The sequence below is a fragment of the Perognathus longimembris genome, chromosome 13 (assembly GCF_023159225.1).
Source record: "Perognathus longimembris pacificus isolate PPM17 chromosome 13, ASM2315922v1, whole genome shotgun sequence".
Classification (NCBI taxonomy): domain Eukaryota; kingdom Metazoa; phylum Chordata; class Mammalia; order Rodentia; family Heteromyidae; genus Perognathus; species Perognathus longimembris.
The window spans coordinates 9,173,480-9,200,704 of NC_063173.1; the positions used below are offsets into that span (position 1 = coordinate 9,173,480).

Genomic DNA, 27,225 nt, shown 5'->3' on the forward strand with positions numbered 1-27,225 from the left:
GGTGTGAGCCACTGGCACCAAACCCATTCTCTCTCTCTCTCTCTCTCTCTCTCTCTCTCTCTCTCTCTCTCTCTTTTTAATGGTACTGGAATTTGAATGAGGATGACATACTTGCTGGCTAGTCATTCTATCACTTGCCACATGGATGGTCATTTATTGCTTTAGTTCATTTTTCAGGTAAGAGTTTGATCTTTTTTTCTCAGAGCTTGCCTCCTCTTACCAATGCCTACTGTGTAGCTGAGATTGCAGGTGTGTACCTCCATGTCTGGCTGGAGTCTTGCTAACATTTTCCTCAGGCTGGCCTTGAACTTCGATCCTTCTAATTTCTGCCTTGCCAGTGCTGGATTACAGGCAAAAGCCACTACACTCAGCCCTTAGGCCAAATAGGCTTCTTGAAAATAATTGCTATGCAACTTTAATATTCAGTATTCAGTTATACATTAATTTAACCTAATCACCTGTCATTTTTAGTATATTCTTGAAGGAAAAAATGACATGTTCAACTTAAAAGTGGTTTTTAGATGGCTTGGACAGTTTACTAATTTATTTCTTATAAACAGTGGTGCACAGAGTTTCACATCATCTTTTCAGCTTGTTAGACTAAATGCTATACAGAAAGAATCAATGATCATATACACCGAGGCAATTTATTTCTCATTGGACATTTTCCCTTCTATTTATAATGTTCTTTAAAATACTGAGAAAGTAATTTAATATCTCTTTACATGTATTTAATTAGTAGTGCCCTGACAATCTATTGAAAATATAGACATATTGCTCAAAAATTTTACTGAAAACTTTTCTGTTTTTGAACAAAGATTGGGTATTTTTCATGACTCAGAGTAATAAAAGGAAATATTTATTTTGAGGATAAGCCAATTTAGATATTATTGGACATAGCACAGACCACCCAGGCCTGAAACCTACTGTTTATAGTTAAGAATCTTAAAATCTACATATGTTTTTGATGAGTCAGTAATATCTCTGTTCCAACTAGAAAGTTTGTGTCTGTAACTCGTAATAATTTCACTTTCCCCACCCTTGGCTCGTAAAACTCTGTCAAGTACATTTTATTTCCATGGGGAAAAAGTCTTCTTTGGATCTAGTATTAATAACATTGCAAAATTTCACTTGTCAAAGAACTGATGTTCAGTATTATCAGAAAACACTAGAGTTATGTTTGTTTTCAAAACCTCTCTCTCTCTCTCTCTCTCTCTCTGTCTCTCTCTCTGTGTGTGTGTGTGTGTGTGTGTGTGTGTGTGTGAATAAAGCTGGTTTATTTGGAGCTTCCCTATTCTGTACTTAGCCACTAACATTTACACAAAGAGGATCGATTCTAGGCTTTCTAATGATTAATTCTAGGCTCTCTAATTGTCTTGCTATAGATTCTTGTAAAAAATATGCCCCATGGTTACAGCCTTATTTAATAGAAAAAAAGAAAAGAAAAATGGTATAGATGAGACCCTAGCAGACATGAGTATCCTCTGCTTCCCACTAGAGGGTCGATCTGTTCTGTTTCTCATTACAGTAGGAGGCAGAGTCTTTGCTTTAAAAAAAAAAAAAAGAAGAAGAAGAATAGAAACTCTAAGACCTAATGCTACCATTTGTCAGATTTGAGTGTATAGAGTAAAATGATAAAATTAATGGGTGGCCAGTGTTTGCATCCATTTGCACTTGCACTTGAATATATTTTGTGGAGTTGTTTTTCCTTCGCAGCATTCAATTGGTTCATCTTGGATAAAGGAAGTACACCAGATGGACGTGATGCAAGAGCTGAATGGGAAGGAATTTAGTGTAGTGGAGTGCTTTCTAGGCTTATGGAATTTCAGCTGCAAAAGAAGGATAGTAAAGGAGAAAGCTTTCATACGTGGGAAGAAATACAGGGCTAATGATTTTTTTTTTTTGCCAGTCCTGCATCTTGAACTCAGGGCCTGGGCACTGTCCTGAGTTTCTTTTGCTTAAGGCTAACACTTTACCACTTAAGCCCCAGTGCCAATTCTTGCTTTTTCTGTGGTACTGAGGAATCAAGCCCAGGGCTTCATGCATACTAAATAAGCACTCTACCACTAAGCCACATTCCCAGCCATTGCTAATGAATTTTTAAGTCTTTTAAGAGGCCGTGGAACCTTCATAGTAGGACTAATTCAATAATAAAATCAGAATGAAAGGTGAATATTATTAGGAGATGAACAGGTTACATTAATTTTTTTGCCAGGCCTGGGGTTTGGACTCGGGGCCTGAGCACTGTCCCTGGCTTCTTTTTTGCTCAAGATTAGCACTCTACCTCTTGAGCCACAGTGCCACTTCTGGCTTTATCTGCTTAAGTGGTGCCAGGCAAGCACTCTACCACTAAGCCACATTCGCAGCCCTTACGTGAAATTTTGAGAAGTTAGAATGACCGATTATGGTAGTAACTGCAGATGTGGATGGCTGACACAAAGTAAAATGAAAAGTGAGAACTGCGATCACATGTCAGTATTGAAATCATTGTTGTGATGAAGAGAAAGATTGAGAGCTCAGTTCTAGAACTTTGACAAGAGAGAATGACAGATTAGTAGATGAGGGAGGAGGCTAAGGTTGTGACTGAGACGTATATGTTTCAGAGGAAATACTACAACATGAAAAGAGAACAAAGAAGATGGTAATAAGCAAAAACCTTCATTAGAGATGCCAGCAGAGTTTATGTGTCTTTAGGAGACAGCTGATTTTCATTGGATTCAATGAGGTGAATTAGATGGGGTTAAGAATATGGAGTGTTAAGACACTCAGCAATGAGAAAATAGTAGTATGTGCACATCCCTTTTGTTGTTTATTTGCAGGTTCATATTACAAATAAATTTTAATAGTATCAATAGAATGAGGTCAAGAATATAGTGTGAGTAAGAGAAATTACAAGAACGAGAAAAGGCTGTGTAAAATTTCAAGTCAGATAAACATCGACTACCTCAGGATGATAGAATTCACCTTGTATAGAGATTGATTATATACATCTTGGAGTAAAGCTTATGTAAATGTCTGGTGCTCCTTAAAATTCCTTCAGAGTGGGTATGAGGATACATGCCTGTAGTCCCAGCTACTTAGGAGATGGAGGTGGAGGATTGTAGTAGGAGGCAAGCCTAGGGGAAAGTGTGAGACCCTCCTTGAAAAGCAAAGTGAAAAAGCAAAAGGATTTGAGGCATGGCTCAAGTTGTAGTGTTCTTGAGTTTGATCCATGGTACCACAAAATGAAAAAACTAATGCTCTTGTGATTAATCATACTTTTAAATTATTGAAAGAAAACAAAATTGTATCCATTTAACAACTGTGATTTATTTAATCAATGAAGTGGTAAAACCAAATAGAAATCATTTTCTTATTGACTGATGTGATTACCAAGTTTTAGTTGTGTTTCTAAACTTTCATAGTGGAGAATTAGCTATTAAAGGAATGCATTTTGTTCCAGTATTGGAATGTAACAGAACATTGTTCATTGTTGTTGAACACCTTCTTCAAGTTATATACATACATAATAAAAGCTATTAGTTTTAGAAGTATTAATAGTATCTATGATAGTTAAATCATAGATTATACTTTATATAATTAAGCCTCAAAACGTCCCTATTTTTATCTGTCATTCTTACCGTCCCATTTTTAGATGGGTAAACTGAGGCATGGAGAAGTTTCACTAGCTTCTTAAGCTCACATAGCTCAAATATGGCAGAGCCAGGACCCGAATTTAACTGCTTCTAAAAGTCTGTGCTGTGTTCTTTTTTGTTTGTTTGTTTGCTTGGCTTCAAACTCGGGATCTTTTTGCCTCTGCCTCCTGAGTTGATAGGATTACAGGTGTACACTTACTATACCTGGTGAATTGCTCCTCATGATGCTATACTACTTACTTCATATTGCCTCAAGAAGAATATGATTAGTAAAATAGAAATACTTTCTTCTACTTGGTCTCTTTTCTTAGTCTATACGGATTACTTAGGATTGGGTTCAGTGCTTAAAACTGAGAAACCCTGTTGTATAAGCCAGAAGGAAGGCAAATGTCAAAAAAGGAAAAATGAGCTACTCTTATCAGGGTAGCTTTAAGCAGAGCTCTAAATACTTTTGCCCAGAGCTTATTGCTTGATACCAATTGGGGAATTATGCTTTTTATTCTGGATTTTAGTATGCCTAACTAGCAGCTGGGTTCCTCTTAAGGCTAGCACTCTTGAGCCACAGCGCCACTTCTGACCTTTTCTATTATGTAGTGCTAAGGAATCTAACCCAGGGCTTCATGTATACAAAGCAAGTACTCTTACCCCTAGGCCATATTCCCAGCCCTGAAATTAGTATTTTATTAGCTGAAATGTGAGGCAACAACTGAGACATCTGGATGGATGTTCTGTCACTTAGGGCCTGTCTATGACAACAGAATGAAGCTCAAGTTGGAGAGGGGATAAACTATGTATTATAGCTGTTTTTGCTTCAGTGTTAGAGTAAAACCTTACCACACAGTGAGCATCAGTGATTTACCCATGTAGCCCTAGCTACTCATTATCCTTAGAACCAGATCATCTTAATTGGCGACCAGCCCGGGCAGGCCATTCTGTGGAACTCCTGTCTTCATAAAGGCTGCTGCATGTGGTAGCATCTGTGACAAGAAGCCCTAAGTGAGCAGATTGAGGCGCACTGAAGTGTCCAGGCTAGAAATTAGATTCTGCCTGTAACAACCAGCCAAAAACAGGATTGGAGGCATAGTTCAAGTGGTAGAATATTACCTATTATGCAGGAGGTCCTAAGTTCAAAACCTAGTACTGCAAAAATAAAACCAACCCTACCATAAAGTGATTTTAATTAAATATTCATGTAAAGTGTGTGCTACATTATAACTGATTAATTAAAAGCTTTCTGCATGGCAATGGATAGAAAACTTATTATATTTGTAGAAAAAGACTGATTTGTGGGCTAAGTACTAAATGATGGTAAGTAGGAACTTACTTTCTAACGTGTCCTCTCTTGCAGATGGGCAGCCTTCCAATCTGTCCTCTTTTAAAGAATGGAAAATGTTCTCTATCTGACTTCATGTGCTTGTGGGGCTTTATGTATAGAAAGGAAAAGCAAAGAGGGGGGAAGGAGGGAGAAAAATGAGGGCGGAGGTAACAAGCTTGTAAGAAATGTACTCACTGCCTACGTATAAAACTAACCCCTCTGTACATCACATAGACAATATATTTATTAAAACATAAAAGCATATATTTATTAAAAACACATTTGGGCTGGGAATATGGCCTACTAGTAAAGTGCTCACCTCATATACATGAAGCCCTGGGTTCGATTCCTCAGCACCACATATATAGAAAAAGCCAGAAGTGGCGCTGTGGCTCAAGTGGCAGAGTGCTAGCCTTGAACAAAAAGAAGCCAGGGACAGTGCTCAGGCCCTGAGTTCAAGCCCCAGGACTGGCAAAACAAACAAACAAACATATATTTATTAAAAACATAAAGAAAAGCCGGAGAGTTGGGGGGGGGGGATCCAGTAGAAGTATGCTTTTGTCTATTGAAGAAAATTGCTTTGAGTGCTTAACCCTATTTCTTATTCATAATTGGATTTCACGATTGCTTTGATGATACATAAAACCTTTTGATTAAAGTATAGAATTGTGTGCATAAATGTTACTCAGTTGCCTTCTCCATGAAATAGAGTAAGTTCACTTAAAGGAGTGTAGCAATCCTAACATAGAGTAGGGAATATATAAGTCATCTAACCTAGGGCAAAGTCTGGAACATGGCAGGTATCCAATAAATGTTACATTCCTTTCTTTTGAGTTTTGTTTCCTAAAATTTTAGTATTTTTTTCCCCTTTACTCTTGGTGTTTGGAAATCTTTTTCTGATTCTACTGTCTCAGTTCCAGGTGAACTGCAAGTTCCAGGTGAGATTTCCATTTTGTAACATAATTCCTATTCAATTTAAGAGTTTTTTGAGTTTAACTATGGTACAGAACCATTGTGTTCAGTAGAAACCACCATTTTGTTCTGAATTTTTACCTTTGACTGGACTTGTGGCAGGCAGTATGACACTGTATTTTGATGCTGACTGTGGCCACATGTAGCTAGTCAGCCACAGAATTATGGGGGGGAAATAGCCTTCACAGTCTACAGTGTGCCCTATTGATAAACTCTGGTGTCCACTACGTAGCTGCACTGATTACATTAGGTTTAGTAAATAAATATAAAATAAAATATAAAATATAAAATAAAAAATGTAAAAAGTATTATTAAAAAGTAAGCCCAAGGGCAGTTAATAAAATTATCAGCCACACATGCATAGATGAAGGATCTGAAAGAGCCTTGTCCAGGACTGCCCAGCTAACAGAAGAAATCAGAGTGAGAATACAAGTCGGATGGTTCTTTTTTCTGTATCATTCTAACCCATTCTAGTCTATAAAAAGTAAAACAACAACAATAGCAACAAAACTAGAACAGATAAATGCAATCATATTAGCTGTACCATGAAGAAAAGTCCACCCTCAGGAAAAAAAGAAGTTCTAGGCACAAGGAAAACATTAAAGGCTAAATTCCTTCACAGAAAAATCATTTAGTTCATGTCCTGAGACAAAAGGAAGAGAAAAATAAATGATTTTCCCATGACATGTTTATTTAAATCTAAGAAAAAAGTTTCCTTATTTTCAGGGGAAGTAAATAAGACAAACTGTATGGTAAGTATAGGTAGAAATATGTCTCATCACACCAGCAGAGAGTATAACTTTAAAATGAAAAGCATTTAAGGAAACATTGTTTTGGTATATGTGATAGGACGTTCTATAAAACTGACTGCTGAGTACTGTTTGTTTGATTAATTGGAAATTTAAAAGTACAAGTAATTTTTAACTGTATAATCCTTTCTTAAAATTAGGCATTTTTAAAAGCAATAAATGTAGGCATGAACTTTGATGTATTTAACAAGAAAACCTAAGTAAAATTATCAAAATCTTAGAAAAACAATTTAAACTATTAAGAAAGCCTCTGATAGGTGTCTTAAGTCAGAGTTGTCTTTGCAATCTAGATGCTATCTGAAACTTAGACTTCTTAGAGAAAAAACCCTCAAACAGCTGGAATCCAGCTTAAATACACAAAATAAATCACTTGTAACTGAAATCCACTCTCAAAAGCGCTAATCAGGTTTCTACAAGCAACAAGACAAACAAAACTAACTAAAGAACAGTAACAACAGTGATAAACTAGATTGACTAATTGTGTCCTAGGAGAAAAAACACAATAGCAAAGAGGAGACAGACAGAATTCTTTGTTAAATCTTTCAATACTTTTGACCCGGGAGGTCAGAATTTTGTTCCTAACATACTCCTAAAATATAGACAAAAAAAGATTGTTTCGTTCAGTTTCAAATCCTTACATCATTATCTGGAACTGTAATTTATGTAGACTGTATTAGCTGATAAATGTATATAACGAATAAGACAAAATATTCACACTTCAAACAATCTTTAGAAAAGAGAAGGAACTTAATCTTCCCAGGAAGAAAGAAAAAAAAGATGTTGCTGAACTGTCTCAGACACCAGAGCAGACCTGCCTTATGGGAAGATAAGAATACTGATCTTGAAATTTCACACATGTTTCTGTTCAGTTGAGTTTTATTGTTCAATAACAGCTTGAGCAATGTAATGAGACCAAATAACAAGATAAAAGAAAAAAACAAAACCGTAATGTCAAAAGTCACAAGCATGTTTGTTAATAGTTTATTTGGGTCCTTCTTCGTTATCTGTATCCTGCCTCCCTCACTTTGATGGCAAGCGCTTTACTTTAAATATTGGAGCTCTGTGATTTACTTTGAATGTTGGGGTTCTGTGCTAATTATGAAGACAGAATTGGTTTCCAGTATTTTAACAAAAATAATTGAAAGTTGAATGTTTTTCAACATGGGTATCGGGTTTGAGATTCATGAAATGTATCTTATCCTTTTTTATTTATTTATTTATTCATTCATTCATTCATTTATTTATTTATTTATTTGTTCATTCATTCATTCATTTATTTATTTATTTTTGATAATGGGGTTTTTAAGCCAGCCTTTCTAGCGTTGTGCAGGGGGTTATTCAGGAAACTTTCCTTTCCTAAGCGTGAAATGTCAACAATACTTTGAGTTCTGAAATCTGCTGAATACTAAAAATGCAACCCTTCTCAATGCTTGATTTTCTTCCTCAGATTCCCTTAGGACCTAGCTCTTGTTATTCTTCCAGCTACTTATTTCAGTGGTAGGCAAAGCTAAAATGGTAACTTCAGGAATAATTCCAAAAATTTTGAAATATGTAGCTTGTAACAGCCTCTGGCCACTTCCTTCCCAGCTTTCCTCTCTGCCCATACCTTCCTTCCTGTTAGCTTCCTAATGCTCTTCAGATACTGTAACTAGATAAGCTACCTTAAAACAGAACATAATTTTGAAAATTAAAGTTTTAGTTCCTGTACCATAATGTTCTTTTAATTTGAGGAATATGTTAATTTTTCATTTTTTTGTACTTAGAATATGTAAGGATAAGGAGATACCTTCTTTAGGATTGAATATCGCAATCTTTATTAGTATTTATTCAATAGCAGTGTGCTAAATTGAGAACCCCAAACTCAGATTTGGACCATATTCAATCATTCATTTGTGGATAATACTTTATGGCAGAATTTTTAAGTTGTGAACATTCTTAGTTTACTAATTCAGCTTTTCATTCTATATGTGGAAAAACTGAGGCTCAGAATAGAGTTTTCTTTTGAAGAACTATTGGTTATTTAATGAAATGGTCAAAATTAAAGATTAAAAATCATGTATTCTAATCACAATTAATTGTGGAGCCTAAGATAGGAGAAGAATATTTAGTAGAAGGAAAGATACTATCAGGGTATGTATATTTGTTGTTGCATCCACTGACAAGCCAGTGAGTTTTGCTAAAATTCATGGTAAATTTAAGATTATCCTTAGTTATTAAAGTTGTTAGCACTGATAAATCAAACATTGCTCAAAGAGTCTGAGTTTCTTTCTCTTGCATTTCTAGAGTATCAGTGCCACATGATTGATATAAACAATGCCCTACGTATGTCTACTTTTGTTTACTCAACTCTCTTTGCTGTACTAATAGCTATCTTTGAAAGCATGTGGGCCTCATAGTTTTAGCTGACCTTTAATTCCTCTCTGTTCCTCATTATGCAGGTCAAGTACATTTTTTTCAGAAGATAAAACTTTGTGCATAGTACAAATCTCACATTTTTGGGTGCGAATTCAAGAAACATAAATCAAAATCTTCACAGCTATTTGGACTAGCCATCAGGAATTAAAATCTTTTTATTCTAGTTTCAAGTTTTACAGTATTTAAAGGAAAATAAAGCTTCCCCCCTCCCCCCCCCCCTCCAATCCTGGGGCTTGAACTCAGGGCCTGAGCACGGTCTCTGGCTTCTTTTTGCTCAAGGCTAGCACTCTGCCACTTGAGCCACAGTGCCACTTCTGGCTTTTTTCTATATATGTGATGCTGAGGAATCAAACCCAGGGCTTCCTGTATCTGAGATAAGCACTCTACCATTAAGCCACGTTCCCAGCCCCAAGTAAAGCTTCCCCCTCTACATTTTTCACCCCAAATACCCTGTAACCTACTCTTCTTCCCCTGCCTACTTCTCCCCTAATAATTTTTCATGAATAGAGTTGTAATGTTGAAAGGTCATCAAATGTAAGGATTCCCAGGAGATACTGATAAAAGGAATTTAGCGCTTCTGGAAGATTTTCTCCTTCATTACCTCTTTGATAAATCTTTTGTGAGACACGTTTCTAATTAACTTTACCATTTATTTTCTCTCTGGGCTAATTTGTCAACCATGCCATCTTAAAATTATAATACTGAAGGCTTATAAGTTCTATATAGAGTGGTTTGAGATTGTTTTAATAAGTTATTAGATGTAATCCTTAATATATTGTTATTAAGCACTTTCTCTGTCTCAGACAATATGTATTATATTTTTAATTTTCCCATTGTTTAAAATGGTAAATAATATCTGATTTTACGTTTGAGGAAGCCAAGAATATGATTTCAAATAATTTTACTCCAAATGGCCAGCTGACATACCTCTGAGCTCCCAACTGCACCAAATTTGAGTTCTGTGCGTGTTAAAGCTCTGATGCAGATCTTTATTTCAGGCTTTCAGCCAGTTCAGCTACTCTGCTACACTGGTATGAAAAGTTTATATAAACATGTGTGTGTGTGTGTGTGTGTGTGTGTGTGTGTGTGTGTGTGTGTACACAGTGAGAGAGTCTACTGAGGAGAACACATAGGATGTTACACAATTCAGTTACCCAAGTATTTATTTTATTTGTAGGTTATTTGTAAAACTTGCTTTTAAAATTTTAATATAGAACTTTGAAATAGGGCAAACATTTCAGTAAAACACATTCTTGAAAATTCTTATTGTTCTTTTCTCAAAATGAAAGCCAACTTTTTTTTAAAGGTTACAGATTTTTGATTGTGAAATTTGGGAGACTAAAAATATTGAAGGTTTTAATATATATTGTTACCCAGTCTTTCTTATCCAGAAATATTAATACAATCTTGTCGAGAGATTTTAAAAAATGTTATACTACCATGCTAGATTGCTTGTGTTGTATTTGGAGAATGAAGAGTAATAATTCTTAACATGAGTGTTACTTTTATAAATTAGAAAGATGGTATGTTAGCTATCCAGTGACCTAACTTGCTTCTCAATGATACACTAGAGCCACTGATAGAAAACTGACCTATTTTATCACTTGACTTTATTTCCTGCGAAGAATGGCTGAGACCATGCCAGAAACTTTAGGCTTCTCGTTTCCTTCAGAACAGTCTAGATCTCAAGTCAGTAAAAGGTCTTCCATCATATCTGGTCTGATATACCTTCTGGGTTTCTCTTTACCCACCCAGCTGTGGTTCTGTTTTTCAGACTTTCACCTGTAGCCTTCAGGAGCCTTTGGAACCTTTCCCTGTTTTTCTAGTCTCAAAACACTAAGTCTTTTCAAATGCAGTTTTTGTAATAAAAACTATCTTTGATTTTTTTTTGTTTTAATCAACTTATAGTCTTTAGATTTCATAACTTGTAATGTGCTTCATAGCAGATATTTAAAATCTTTTTTAGTGTTTCAAACAGCATTTTATGCCTGTGTTAAAGTCTATATTGCTGAATCAGGACAGTATTTATTCTTTTAAAATTATTGACATTTTATTTCTAATCTACAGACAATAAAATGTACATATTAAAAACATACTCTGTGGTTTCTGTGAGTTTTGAGAAATGTCTAACTTAACTGAAACACTCGCCTAGTCCTGGGCCCTTTTGCAGCCATTCCCTGCCCCTACCTCAAGTCCTCATGGAAGGAAAATACTGGTTACTTCTTGTTACCTAAATGTTAGGTTTCCTTTTTCTAGAATCCCACATAAGAGGAACCATATAATATATACTAGCCTGTATCATTTCTTCTCAACTTACTTTTGGAGAGTCGTTCATCTTGTTAACAAAATCAATTATTTATTTTTTGTTATGGCAGGCTATTTGTGATTTATGGCTCTGAGTTGGAGGTTGAGGAAAAACCGGAACAGACTCAGGATCTATAGAACTCAACTATCTTGTAGATGCTTCGGGTGTTATACCCCCGTAACTCCCATCAACTTATGCCAGAGACATTCTGTCTTTAAATGAACCTCAAGTTCTTACTTTAGCACTTAAACTAAAACATTTACTTTGTTTTTTGGACACCATTTGCTGTTTAGGAGGAAGACTTCACAAAATTAAGGGCAGGGAAATATTGAGCAGATTTGAATGTTTAATAATTTAAACACACCTGCCAGCAATGTGGGAGTCAGGTATGGACGACATCAACTGAGCTGTATATGGTACATAAGAATTTAAAATGTTTGATTTTGAAAGTTAATTTAAAAATGATTTAAAATTTATTATTATTGACTACCCTTGGTCAAAATTGTATATAATAAATCTATGGAAGGTAGGAGTCTATTGTAGATAGGTCGCAACTTGTGCCTACATGTGTTGGTGGACTTGTTTCCAGTTATGTTCACTTTGTCATTTGGTACTAACTTAGACTTACTGTTTTCCTAAATTTTTAAGTAATTGGGCTAATACCATCATATCTATTTGTATCCTTGCAAGGAGCCCTGTAGTGACAAACCTTTTACATATGTGCAGCATATGTGGAATCCTATAGGCTTGATAGACAGGGTCAGTTCAATTTTCTTTATAGTTCCAATGCTTAAGACAGCAGCTGCCACACTTTGCCATCCTCGAGGTTGTGTTTGTTGTGGTGAGAGCAGTAGCACTAGACTTATTACTACTTTAAGTAGCTAATATGATAATTATATGATGTAGGCTCTATTATTTACATTTTACAGATAGAGAAACAGGTGTAGTATTTTAATAACTTGTCAGAATCCTTGCCCTTTTAATTCTGTTAACTCAGTACTTACTGATTATAGGTGGAACAAATGAATGATCATGGGAATAACACTTGCTTAATATTTGTTTGGATGTAGTGTTAAAGCAAAACTGAACAGCTATTCCACCAGCTGTGACTTATGACTTAGCATCATTCCCTGTATCTAGAGAATACATTAATCATATACACAGAATAATATCTAGAACTACAGTACAGTTGACTAAACTGGCCCTGAACCATTGCCTGGCCTCTGCCTATAGGCCTCTGGCACTGATGTGGGTTGCATATTGGAAAAAAAAAAAGAAATACACTTGCTACATTAAGGCACAGAGAATTTTTTTTTTTTTGGTTGTTACAACTTGTATTTTTACCTAAATTTTATAGTCTTTTTTTTTTTTTTTCTGAACATCCTCATGAAGCCAAATCCAGAGCTAGGCATTCATTTTTTCTGTACTAATAGGAGGGTACCCTTCACACTGAAGCGCTCTCTGTAATAGAGTGTCATTGTTTACTTATGCAAATGCCTCTCTGGATTGTAATGTCCAGGAGGGCATACGTGATGGCTATCGTTAGTGCACACCGACTCAGTATAAATAATTAAATGCATGTATAATCATGTGTGTTTGTGTTTGTTGGGTATGGAACCCAAGGCTTTGTGCATGCATGGTAGGCCGGAGCTTTACCACTTGAGCCATGAGTGCAGTCCATGGAATGATCCCTTGCAATTGTTCATACAGCTGATTTAAGAATAAACAGATTCCTTTAGAAACTGAAAACCAAAACAGAGAGAAAACTCAAATTGCTGTTATAAAAACTGATCTAAGAAACTTGACACTCAGTTAAGCATACAGTTACTCTTTTATTTACTTATTACACAGACATAGGTACTTAATCAAACAATCTGAAATTTCTAATGGCTTAGGAATTTAAACAGAATGGAGTTCAGAATATATGTTAGGCCTATATATTTATTGCATATTATGAAATATTAATGTACTGCAGACACTCCTCTTTTGCAAGCCAGCACCAAAAAAGATATTTAACACAGTGATTTTAACATGAGATATAAAAATGACTAACTGGTGGTAACATTACAGGTAGAAAAAGGAAATTGTGTTTTGGATTTCCTTAAATATTGTGAACAAATACAATTGATTTTCAGCAATTGTGTGGTAGAATAAGCTATTGTTCAAATGCCTCGGTGTCCCTCTACGGGGCAGCAAAGTTTCTTTCCCTACTGACATGCCTGGATTGCTGGCTTGCTTTGGCCAAAGAAATGTTGCATGGACATGACTTACATTTTTCTTATGAGTAAAAACTTTCAGTCAGAACAGTTCCCATATTCTCTTATTTCCCTCTGCGCTGTCAATTAGCAGTAGTTTCAGATAAACATTTCTTGATCATCCTAGGTCGGAAGTGAAGATTACTTATATAGCTTAGCCATAGCCAACTTGTTTTTGACCTGTGGTATGAGCAGGAAATAAACTTTATTGATGAAGCAATACCATTTTGTTACTGAAACAAACCTTGCTGTGTCATTCTTCACCTGTACATGCATCCGAATTGTGGAGATTTTGTTAAACAGACTTACCACATAGATTGGCTCTATTCTGAAGAATTTCTGAGCTCAGCTGGTCAGAGAGAGGGGCAAAGGATTTGTATTTGTGGGGGAAAAATAGCTGCTGTGAAGTGGAAGTGGATAAGAAAAGCAAGCATGGAATCTGCCCAAAGTACACTTTCGGTCAAATCATGTTTGGAAATGAGGAGCTAGACATTAGTTCCTTTACAGCTATCCTTTCTTTTGTGCCTAGTAAAAAGTCTGCATTATAGCAGTTGAAAGACTATTGTTCTCTACCTTGTGATCTATGGTTTCTTTTACACAGCCAAGATCTTTTTACTTCCCTATATTATTTCTTCTTCACAGTTGAGACTTGAGCAGGCAGATAATTAGCTGAGTAGGATGGATTTATTGTTGTGTGAGGACATATTGAATCCAAACTGGGGCCAGATCCCTTACTTCCCTGGTCTTGGTTTCTTAATCTGTAAAATGTAATTATCTCAGGTTACTTGAGTTGCCAGATTCCAGTCTTCTAATACCATTCTCTTGGCCAGCAAGATTCCAATGTGTGTCAGCTCTCCCAATTTCTATCATACATGCCACAAATTAAATTCATGGTCTTTGAGAGCAGAATATTTTAAATAAATACTTTTCTTTTGGGCTCAGAATATTCTTAAGTCCCCAGTTAATCAGAATATAGTCGTTTTTTTTTAATCTTCCAATTTTTTTGTTCCATTACTCAAAAATACATATTTTGTTTATCTTAGATCTGAACTCTGGGGTTAAATAAACAAAAGTTTGTCAAAAATTACAGTCTAATGTTACAGTTTCAAATAGCTGCCCATTTGCTCAATATCAGAACTAATTGTCATATTATTTTAATGACATAGATCCCAGATCCCAGGAAATAGATTACTGTAATGTTGATTTAGAGATTCTATTTCATTGAAAACATTTGTTTTCATCTTTTTTTTTCACAAAGAAAAAGTGGAAGTACTTGCCAGACTTGAGGTCTTTAAAAAATAGGTTGGTTCAGTGTTGTGGTTATAATTTTGTTTAATGTAAATAGTTATTATTCCCAGCAATATCAAGATTTTAAGACACTTGCTATTTTTTTTAACTTGAATTTACATGAAACACCATTCTTTTCTTCCTTGATGGTTGCCTGTAGCTTGTCAAGTCTAAAGACCTGCCATTGGCTGGGGAACTGCAAATAGCCCTTGAAGCTTAGGGCCACCAAACCACAATCTGCCCTTTTTAAAAGTACTTTAATGTTTGGCGAGAGTTTCAGTGAGCAGTCCATTTTGAGAGGGAAATTTGCCCTAGTTAACATTTCCTCTGGAAATCCTCTGAAGGTGATTCTTGGCTCCCCAGCAATTGATGGCAGCTTGGAGCATAACCTTCCTAGTTTGGATTCTAAAGCAAAATGAGCTCTAGCTTTAACAAGTTAAGGAGACATTTTATTGTAGTGAACTAGTTACTGAAAAAGTTTGAGTCCAAGTTATACAACCAAAAAAGTGCAGAGTGATCAACTTGGGGACTTGTATGCACTTTTTTTTTAGGTGCCATTGCTTGAACCTAGGGTCAGGTCCCTTATTTTTCCCCTTCAAGCTATGTTGAGCCACAGCTTGCTTCTTTTTGGTTTTTCGAGACAAGAGTCTCACAGACTTTCCTGTCCCAGTTTTAATCTGGATCCTCAGATCTTAACCTCCGGAGTAGCTGGGATTACAGGTAAGAGCCACCAGCACTGGCTGTACTTAGCCTTGATTACCTATAACTGCTGCCTGCTTTAGTAGCTTTGTTTGGGTTCTTGAGGACAACCCGATCACCAGGTTTTATTCTGTATAGAATGAGGGTATTGGAAAATACTTTCCAAAATCAAAAGCAGTATTTTTAATGCATTGGGAAAATTCATTATTCAGTGGAACCTATTGAAAATATTTGGAAATATGTATTCAGAAGCACACAAAATAATCTTTCTCTAATTTGCATTCTCAGTATTCCATATCTATTGGTTTTTATAAATAAGAAAACAGCACTGGTTTTTTTTCCATGACAAATGCCATATACAGGCTGAAACTGAACTCTGTTATTCAAACAATAGTAGGTATAAGAGGAAATACTGTTGTATGTGTTTAGGCAATGTAGTATAAGCTGGAATAATTGGTCTGACCTATTTGGGAATATGCATATGTGATTAGGACATTGAGCAGAACAAAATCAGAATCTTGGTTAGGGTTTTTTTGGTATTAGGATATTAGGAATTTTGGTAGGGGGGCCGCTTGGGGGCTTGAACTCAGGGCCTGGGCACTGTCACTGAGCCTCTTTTTTTTTTTGCCAGTCCTGGGCCTTGAACTCAGGGCCTGAGCACTGTCCTTGGCTTCTTCCCGCTCAAGGCTAGCACTCTGCCACTTGAGCCACAGCGCCGCTTCTGGCCGTTTTCTGTATATGTGGTGCTGGGGAATCGAACCTAGGGCCTCGTGTATCCGAGGCAGGCACTCTTGCTGCTAGGCTATATCCCCAGCCCACTGAGCCTCTTTTTGCTCAAGGCTAGCACTCTATCACTTGAACCATATCGCCACATCTGGCCTTTTCAAAGTAGTTTATTGGAGGTAAGAGTCTCATGAACTTTTCTGCCTGGGCTGGATTTGAACCTCTGTCCTCAGATCTCAGCTAACTGAGTAGGTAGGATTATAGACACGAGTCACCAGCACCCAGCTAGCTTAAAAAAATTAATTAAGTTATTGTTAAAGTGATGTACAGAGGGGTTACAGTCTCATATGTAAGGCAGTGAGCACATGTCTTATCAAGCTTGTTACATCCTCCTTCATTTTTCTCTCACCTTCCCCGTTCCCCAAGGGCCCCCCCCCCAGTTGTACAGTTGGTTTACACTAGCTTTTATTTTCTATGTGGATTTTAAAAACACATATCAGGAATTTCACTTAAAAATAAAATTTATAAAATTGTAGTTAAGTAGGCATTCTCAATCCTTTTTGCCTTTTAAACTTTTCATTTATGCTTTTAATACAATGGTATAGTAGTAAAATAACTCATAAATTAATAGTTCCAGCCATTCTAAGTACTCTACACATCCTTTTCATAACTCTAGTGGAAATTTTAATATTTAACTTTGAGCATTTTCTTTTTAAAATAATTTTTATATAAAACGATTTTTGATACTGAGTAACTTTGGTGACTGATATTGTCAGAATGAGACAAAATATTTTAAGACTCTTCAGTATATACCCTACTTTCCATCTTAATTTGTCTTTATTTCATGTCAGTCTTTTGTGTTTTTAGTTGTACTTTTGTGTCTATCATAGTTTCCTCCCATCACCTGATTTAAAGAGATAGATGAGGATATAGAAGGCTAGACAAAAGAGATTTGAAGCTCAGCTTGTAAAACAGGATGGTTAAGTTGCTGGATAGCTCTCTTTGTATTTGTAAGTGACCAGCAACTGTGTCTTCTGTATATCATATGTTTAATTAATGATTGCTGAACGAGTGAAGGTAGAGTCTATAATACTAACCAGCATGTGAGTTTCTGTGTAACCAACGAGAAGAGAGGACAAAAGAAGTATCCTGATACTTGATCACTAGTGTTTGAGGTTTTCCAAATTCTGATGTTCCTGGATACTTTTAAGACTGTGCCACAGGTGCAGTGGAAGAGACATAGAGAGTAGGAAGATAAGTAAAGAGTGATTTAGTAGCAAACCAAAAGTGCACCTGGGAGAGGTGGGGAAGTACAGATAAGGTCAGCCTGTATGCAAGCTGTGGGGGCTTGGCGTTTTATCGAAGAGCGTGGGGTGATGAGGAGGCATGAAACCGAGACCCTCATCTTGTAGCCCTCTTCCCAGATGACTTGACACTGAGGCATAGCTGCCTGGGTGTGGAAGGCCTTTTTTATTCTTCCATTTGAACCTCTTTGCCCTCCTTGGTTTAGCACAGTCCACTGGTGGTCATCTAGTAGACAATACGCTTTAAAGGTACCTTGATACAGGGGATGCGCTCCATGCGAAGGGCCTAGGCTGCATGTCCGTCATTGGTTCATCCTGTCAGTCAGTGGTCCAGGGTGTGGCCAGGTGAGGTTTTAGAATGTCATCTTACAGAAATCCCTGGGCATTTCCTTGGTCATGAGCATTTCCTGCACTTGTCTAGCTATCTACCATACTACCTTCCAGGTTTATAAAATAGGCAACATTTAAATTTTACCACTAATAATGTTCACGCTTTATCGTTGATAAAGTGATAATATTTTATTGTTGGTACAGTGACAATGAACATTTTATCGTTAGTGAAACTAATTTGAATTGCCTTGTTTCATTTAACAGTAGTATTATAAGTCATTGTTTAGTGTCCCAGTTGTCAGTATTTTTGTGTGTGTGTGTGTGTGTGTGTGTGTGTGTTTAAGTGTGTAAGTACTGGGGCTTGAACTAAGGGACCTCAGGCACTATTTGTAACAATCAATAATCTTGAAGCATATGAACAGTTTGTGGTTGTTTCAGTTTTATTTTTAGCCTTAGTGGTTTTTCCTTTCATTTTTATGGGTCCTGGGGCTTGTACTCAGGGCCTAGGCACTGTCCTTGAGTGTTGCTCAAGGTGAGTATTCTACCACTTTGTGCCATAGTTCCACTTCTGGGTTTTGGGCTGGCTTTGAATTGTGATCCTCAGATCTCAACCTCCTGAGTAGTTAGGATTTTAGGCATGAGCCACCACTGCCAGACTCCTTAGTGAAAATTTTTTACTTAAAAAAATATACCATGTGATTTAGTTGAATTAATTATACTTTCCCACAGTGACTTTTTTTTTTTTTTTGGCCAGTCCTGGGCCTTGGACTCAGGGCCTGAGCACTGTCCCTGGCTTCTTCCCGCTCAAGGCTAGCACTCTGCCACTTGAGCCACAGCGCCGCTTCTGGCCGTTTTCTGTATATGTGGTGCTGGGGAATCGAACCTAGGGCTTTGTGTATCTGAGGCAGGCACTCTTGCCACTAGGCTATATCCCCAGCCCCCACAGTGACTTTTAATGATGAGAGTAACGTCACATAAATGATAAAATATATCAATTAGAAGACTAAATTAAATACCTCGATTATAATGGCCACGTTTTTGTTTTGTGAGCTGATCCTTGAGCTTGGACACGAGGTTCTGTCCCTGGGTTCTTTTGCTCAAGACTAGCGCTCTACCACTTGAGCCACAGCTCTGTTTCTGGCTTTTTGGAACTTAATTGGTGATGAGTCTCATGAACTTTCCTGTCCAGACTGACTTTGAACTACAGTCCTTAGATCTCAGCCTAGGATTACAAGCATGAGACCAACAGCCATATTTTAACAAACAGTTGAGCTCTAAAGTTATGCTTTTTCTCAAGGTTGGTATCTGTATGTTTTGTTTTGTTTTTTTTACAAATACAAGGATTTCAAACCGTGCATGTTTTCCAAAAGGAATTATTTTAGAGGCGATCTTGAACTTTATTTTGTAAATCCATTATATCTACCAATTGAATGAAAAATGAGCAGATTATTTTAGGAATGAAAATAGTTTATTTTTTTGTCATTGTTCAGCTCAACATACTTAGTGAAGTAGCGTATTCACAGCAAATTTTTATGTTGGTGCTAACTGGTGGAGTATTCTTAAACATTTTGTAATTATGCAATGAATGATACATGATAGGGTCATTCACAGTCATTAAAGTCTAATACCATAACCTTTACTTGCAATGGAATTTATTACAATTAATGGAATTATTGAGTTTCTATAAATGTACGGGAGAAAAACCTTCAAAAAGAGTTTGATATAGAAATCACACCAAAGCTACAGATTCTCCCCCAAACAGTTTTCTAGTGACATCTGCTGGTACAGTGTCGTCATGAAGATGGCTGAATCGTGGGAAGTAATTTCACAGAAATTAAGCTAGGAAGGAACAGAAAATCACGTGAGCTGAAGTGCTTCTTTGTCTTCTTTTTTTTTTCTTTTTGTCTTTTCTTTTCTGGTACTGGTGATCGAACCCAGGATGTTGCATTTGCCTGGCAAGTGCTTTTCCACTGAGCTACATCCCAGCCCCAGAAGTGCTTCTTTAAACTGTCAGTTTTAATTCAAAATTTGGACATTTGACTAAGAGCATTGTCCTAATGATGATAACATTAAGCTTCTTCATACATTCCCATAACATTGTGTGTAATTCCAGCCTGAACCTCTGTAATTACTTGTATATTGACTAAATTGTTTGATGTAATGAGGCAAATTCCTTTTCCTTCTTGTTTACCTTGGCTCTGTTTTATATTATACTTTACTTTAGCACAGAACCATGGAAAATTAGAGCCAGTAGATGTGGATTAAATTATAGTAGTTAGTTCATGTCATTCACATAGACTATATAGAAAATCTGTACAAACAACTAAGTGTGTTATCATATGTACGCTTGAAAATAAAACTGAGACTTAAGTGGGGATTTTATTAGGAGAAATAGATTTTTGTTTCCTTTTGTATAAGAGATTTTTTCATTGTAGATGCTAGAATAATAAAATATGCAGTCCTTACCTATTTTTTTAAAATCTAAACCAATTTTTTACATAGTTGTATCTAGGTTCATGGAGCACCACATGTAAATAAGTGCTCTCTCTTCCTTAGTCCTCCTTCCTGAAGCCAGAAGCTTGCATCTTCACTTTTTCCATGTAATATTCTAAGACACATCTCAGATTTAACATGTCTAAAATGAACTGTTGATTATCTCCTTGAATCTCTTCTTCCTATTGTATTCCTTACTTCAGATAAGTGATCATTTTCTTCTTTTCTTTGCTCAAACCAAAAACATTTTATTAATTTATGAATTACTTTACCCTACATTCAAAACACCAATAAATTTGGCAGAAAATTTGGCCTTTGAAATACATTCAGATTCTTAATACTTCTCTTCTCCTCTGACCACTGGTCACTTTCTCTTGCTGACTGCCCTTGCAAACCATGCTCTGTTGTTTACTTCCCATCCAGCAGTTAGAATGACTGAACAAATTAAGACAGATTTGTCAGCCCTCCGCTGAAAACCTTAAGAACCTAGAGGCCTCCCTGCTTTGTAGACCACACCCTCCCTCCACCCTGTTACTATAACTTTACTTGAGAACACTCATCTCCTCCCTGTTCTGCTCCAGCTATAAAACTCCTTGATGTTATTTCTTGCTTGCTATGTGGATTCCTCGTGTAGGTTTTATACTTGATACTGCTCTACACTGAATGCCTTCCCTCAGTGTATTGAAGTCTCAGAGCTGAGTACCAAATATGACCTTCTTAGATCAACTCAACTTATATTGCGCAGGGTATTTGTTGTTTTTAAATTGTTACCATTGAGGTGATGTACGGAGGGGTTACCATTTCATGAGTCAGGTAATAAGTGCATTTCTTTTTGGACAATGTCACACCTTCCCTCATTGTCACCTAATAGTTCTGCCTCATTCCTGCCCACAGTTTTATAGTTCATCTTCAACATAGTTTCTTCTAATTACCACTTGCATGGTGTTTTCTAACTACTATAGTTATTATCTGCTACTGCTACTACTATAATTTATGATCTCTCTTCCCTACAATGCCTTCTCTATGACAGTCGAGTGCTCTGTGTACATACCTAAATGGGTACATATACAGAACACTTTTCACTTTACTATGTGTAAAGTACCTGTTTAGGTAGTTGCACATAGTAGGCTTCTAATTAGTATTTGTTGAATATACCAATAAGTAATTTTATGAGGCAAGCACTAATGATCTTTCTTTCTTTCTTTCTTTCTTTCTTTCTTTCTTTCTTTCTTTCTTTCTTTCTTTCTTTCTTTCTTTCTTTCTTTCTTTCTTTCTTTCTTTCTTTCTTTCTTTCTTTCCTTTCTTTTCTTTCTTTTTCTTCTTTTTTTTTTGCCAGTCCTGGGGCTTGGACTAAGGGCCTGAGCACTGTCCCTGGCTTCTTTTTGCTCAAGGCTAGCACTCTGCCACTTGAGCCACATCTCCACTTCTGGCCTTTTCTATATATCTGGTGCTGAGGAATTGAACCCAGGGCTTCATGTATATGAGACAAGCACTCTTGCCACTAGGCCATATTCCCAGCCCCAATGAGTAATTTTAGTAGAGTAACAAATCCATAGAAACATGAGAAAAGTTCTAATGGGATCTGATTTGTTTAAATTTTATTTATATCATACCTTTTACATTTAACACAGATTAGGATAATGTTTTTTAGTTCGATTAATGCTCAGACAATACTCTTGATGTTAAAATGTAGGGCCACATTACTGTTTTCAAGATTCTTTTAATGGGAATAATTACTGTTTTGTTCTTTTGACTAGCCATCTGACCCTCTATTACATTAACAAACCTTATACACATGAATGGAAGGAAGAATAGCCTCTTTTGAGTCCTTGTTAAGACTTTATCAATATGAAGTGCTTCCCACAGGGTTCTGCTGAGAAAACCCAACTTCCATCATAATGAAATTGCAAATGCATTTGTATATGTTCCTTTTATACTTGAAAACTACTTTTTGATGTTTTGGTCTGCAATTAAATTTATTGTTTAGAGTCACAACTATGCAATGCTGACTAGACCAAGTTGTCAGAATGTTTTATCTGTTCACATTGCATAAAGATAAATGGCTATCTTTTAACAATAACATACCAAAGCCAAAATTTGTTCCCAGATGTACATAATCTTTTAATCAATCTACTGCTTTCTTTTTTCCAGTCAGTAGGCCCCTAGCCTACTCCCTCTCTTCTCCAGCTCTCTAGATTATGGGTTTTAAATTACTGTGAAACATTTTATTCAGATGGAAAAAAAGATAAGCGTAAGAATTTTAATGCTATAATTTGCCCAAGCACATTTTTAGCTTAACATATGAATCTTTTGACTTTACTCCTAATCTGTGGAGGGTAGATAATTATGTACTATGTTACCTGAATTCTGTGGTTACATTTCTCCCTTTTTTAACCACAAAGGAGATCATGTTGCTAAAACGAAATGAATCCTTAAGTGTTTTAAAATATCTCCATGTACACTTTTTCCCCTGAGATTTTGTATTATGTTCAATTAAAAAATACACCTTTTTAAAAAAATAAGAGAGATTTCTCTTCTTTTCTTATTGTGACCTTGCATACAAAAGAAAGAGTTGCCCAATTATATTTGGGGCTAGACACCCCTCCACCTTCCACCCCCGCCTCATTCTACCACTTGAGCCATGGCCCTTCCTATTTTTGATAGTTAATTGGAGACTTTAAACTATAGTGAAATAGCATATAAATTAAAACATTGTATCACTAAGCTTTATAGATTTCTTCAAGGGGGATAATGTGCAAAAGGCCCTTGATCTTTTGGGTCTTAGTAATGGCCTTACTTTAAGATCAGGTTTGAATATCTTTTTCTTCTGAATTATCATTTGCATTTTTCTTAATTAAAAGTAATACAAATTCAAGACATAAGAGAAAATAGTGCCTTTTAAGTCTGATCTCTCAGCCTCCCCAATTCTGATCACTTTTAGTTTTGTCATCTCTGGAAAGTTACTACAGTTTACAAGCCCTGTGTAGCTGCAAAATGGGAGAAAAACTAATTCATAGGTTTGTGATAGAGTGACACAAAACATAAAGGATTTCAAGTCTCCAAACTGTCTCCAGCAAAAAGTACACACTAAATAAATACTATTTGTATTTGGAATGCTTTCTTTCTGCTGACCCCTACTCCCCATTCAATATTAGCTTTTCTCCTCTGCCTTAATCAGAAGGTAAAACTTTTGAACTGAACTTGAAGGCTTTTTGTGCCTGCCAGTTCTATCTATGTTGCTCTGCATTCACTGGATTAATAAGAAGAGAGAAGTCTGGACCTGGAATTGACCTATATGTAATCCCCAGCAAGTGTATGCGGTCTTTTTCTTCAGAACAAATTACTCCCCCAGGGACTGGGTAGAATGAATAATTCTCAACTCCCAGCCTTCATTTTCAGTCAGGTGGAACCTTTAGAAGTTTGGTTTAAGTCTCTTTAGCAGATGTGAGAACTGACCCTTGAGTTATGACATAGGAAAGCATTATCATAGTGACTTGCTTTGTTGCCTATTGCTTGTTTGACCATTTGAAATGCTTGGATCCTTACTGCAAAGAATTTCACCCTGTACAACATCATTTTAGCAAAAAGACTAGTATGCTACTTTATAGTTTAAAACATTTATTTTATGATTGTAAATTTTTGTTTCAGATGCAAAGATGGTTTGAAAGGATTTACATTTTCTGCACTTAGGTAAGTACATTTTATTTGTCCTTATGTTGGCAGAGAATAGGAGCTGTTTTAAGACAGTAACTATTTTGTGTGATTATAATAAATATTATTGACTCAAATTTTGAGTTGGTAGTTTTAGAAGTCACAGTAGTATTTCCAAGCCTTTGTATGTACGTTATTCAAACAGTAATTTACTAGGTTCTTCTTCATCTTACTATCATTCATTCACCTGCTACTTTTGTGGGCCTGTGTATGATTTTTATGCCTGGTATTTGAAAAGAAAGACAAGAACTCTCTTCAGTGACCTTGGACAGACAAAACTGCACAGGAACAATTGTCAGCAGACTAAGTACTTAGTTGAGTGGTACAGGATTATTTGTGGCACTTAACTCAGTCATACTTGCTCAATCTTAAGTATTGCTAATATTTGAAGGATTTAATCAAATGTTTTTTCAGTTTGTCCTAGAGCTCATCTCTTAGCAGAATAATTGGCACATCATATATACCCTGTGCATGGTAGCATTATTATCACTGTATTTTTATATCTCACTAGGCCTTTTTATATAGAAAATAGATTTTTTGGCAAACATTCCATGCCATGAGTGTTATTTACCCATGCAACTCAGTCAAGAAATCAAGACTTAGCATGTTTGTGACTTTATTATACAGGTTCCCAACTCATTGTTCTCCTAGTTGATGTCATAAGTATTGCCAATTTTGCTGATCAGAGTGTATATAGTACCTGTCTAGTGAAAACTGTAGCATGGTGTTTATACTATGAATATTGAAGGGGAAAATGAAAGGAGGAGTGCTAGGAGAAATTTTATACAGTTGAGACCTCTCCTCAGGCTATTCTGAGAATCAAACAAGTTAGTCAGGGAAAAGTTGTAGAACTGTGCCTGACAGTGATTATTGTTGCTGTTAATTTCCCAGGCAGTGTCCCTGTATTTGAAGATTAGGTAACTAAGAGGACAAACATTTTGTGAAAGTGGAGGCTAAACGTGTTGACATTCTCAGAATAAGCAACTTAACTTCATTGGTAAGAAAATTTCATATTTGAAACAGAAAGGATTTTTTTGGTAGCTTGCAGAGGGCTAGATTAGAAGACTTAACTGGAAGAAGGAAAAATAACATAGACATACAAAGGTGAGCAATAGGGAGCCATTGGAGATTTTTGAGTGACATAGTTGACATGTTTCAGGAAGGTAGGTTTAGCTACAGTATTTGGAGCCTTTGAAAAAGGAGAACCACAGTTTGGTTGTTTTTTTTTTTTTTTTTAACTGTATTTTTTTTTGTCTTGTCTTTTTTGGTACTGGGGATTGAACCCAGGACGTTGCACTTGCTAGGCAAGCGCTTTGCCACTGAGCTACATCCCAGCCCAAGAACCACAGTTTGATAGACAAAATAATGGTTAGATTTGGATGATAATAGGAAGATTAAATAGAGAAAGACCAGGTTTGATACTTAGAATGGATGACAAGGAAGACCTAGTGACTGATAGTTTTCTTCTTTTTCTTGCCTTCGATCTCACACTCCTGGCCAAGTGCTGCAAAGCTAAGTGTCTGACAGAAGGTTCTATTAGCAGAAAATCAGATGTCATGGTAGGGAAGAAATGTAGTTCCCTCTGTGGTGATAAATGTGAAATTGGGAATGGTGCTCAGTGGTAAACCATGACGGTTGGTCCAATTGCCAGTACCACAGGAAAGTAAATAAGAAATAAATAAAAAATAGTAAAAATTAAAAAAAAATCTTTGATTGTGGAAAATTTTCTAAGTTGTAATGAACAAATACAATTTTCTACCTTATGGTTTTCGTTTAAGAATCATGAAATTTATTCAAAAATAACATTTTAGCTTTTATTTTAAGTAAAAGCTGATAATAAAACCGATAGATGGTTTTCTTAAAGAGAAGAAATAACTACACCTTTGATTTTCTGATGTATCTCTTCTTTAAATTCATTATAATAAACTACTGGTTTGAACGATGGGCACATAAATTTTCTGTGATACAGGAAAATATTCTGGAAAAAATGTTTATTCTGGCAAGCACTCTTGTTGCAGAAAATTGTTAGTATTATGAATTGCCATGGTATTTACATTGTACATGTCTTTCCATTATAACCATATTTTATTTCATATTCCCCACATAACAAATTGATTACCCTCAGAGATATAAAGTTGATACTCAGAAGAATAGTACTGAAAGCCAAATATACTTTTTGTTGTCAAGTTTCATGTCAGAAAATAATGTCAGATAATGTATGTCATTCCTGTAAACTTCCAAAGGAGTTATCTGATATAATTTCCTAACTTTCTCTTCCTTCTCAGTAATGCTGACTTTTATTGCACACATATGCTTTAAATTTATAACATGTCAAAATGCAACACTTAATATTAATTACAAAACATGGGAAGAAAAATGCTTGCTGTGGCCAAACTTAGTATGACGTCCTGGCAATATTAAACTTCTATGAGGGAAATACAGTCAGTGCCTAATCTATTTGAGAAAGCTCACCATTCTGCAGATTAAATGAATTACAGTCAGAGTTGGCTTGCAGATCACAATTACTGTCATGAAAACAGACATTGATTCATTGAGGAAAAAATTCTCTATCATAATGCATCAGTATTTAGAAAGTGCCTAGTTTAACGTCTCCTAATTACACATAGAATACAAGCTTTGGAATTTAATTTAGACTTTACTTCAGTGCAGTACTCACTGTTTTAAGCATTTAGCATGCATATGCAGGCTACAAGGATTTAATCAGTATTTACTTGGCTATACATTGTTTCATGGAGCAAACATTGGTTAGTGAGTCAGATACAGTCTTTGTTCTTAGAACTTATGATCTAGTGGGGAAGACAGTAGTATTTGCAGTTCTATTGAATGTTACAGAAATGTAGGTTATTTCAGCAATATATTTTAGGTAGACCTAAAACTTAGTGTTTCTTTCCAGGATGTAGAGAGTAAAGGCAGAGAAGGAAGCAAGAAAGTTACATAGAATTACTTACAAA

The 27,225-nt window shown here is 36.0% G+C and overlaps 1 protein-coding gene across 2 annotated transcripts in view; it reads left to right on the forward strand.

Moving 5' to 3' along the window:
- Positions 1-27,225, forward strand: part of Tmem135 (transmembrane protein 135) — a 178,494-nt gene that overhangs the window by 125,566 nt on the left and 25,703 nt on the right. For both annotated transcript variants that reach the window (XM_048360931.1, XM_048360932.1), the window contains one exon: positions 24,191-24,232. In XM_048360931.1, the coding sequence (XP_048216888.1) occupies positions 24,191-24,232 (42 nt within the window). The remainder of the gene's footprint in view (positions 1-24,190; positions 24,233-27,225) is intronic.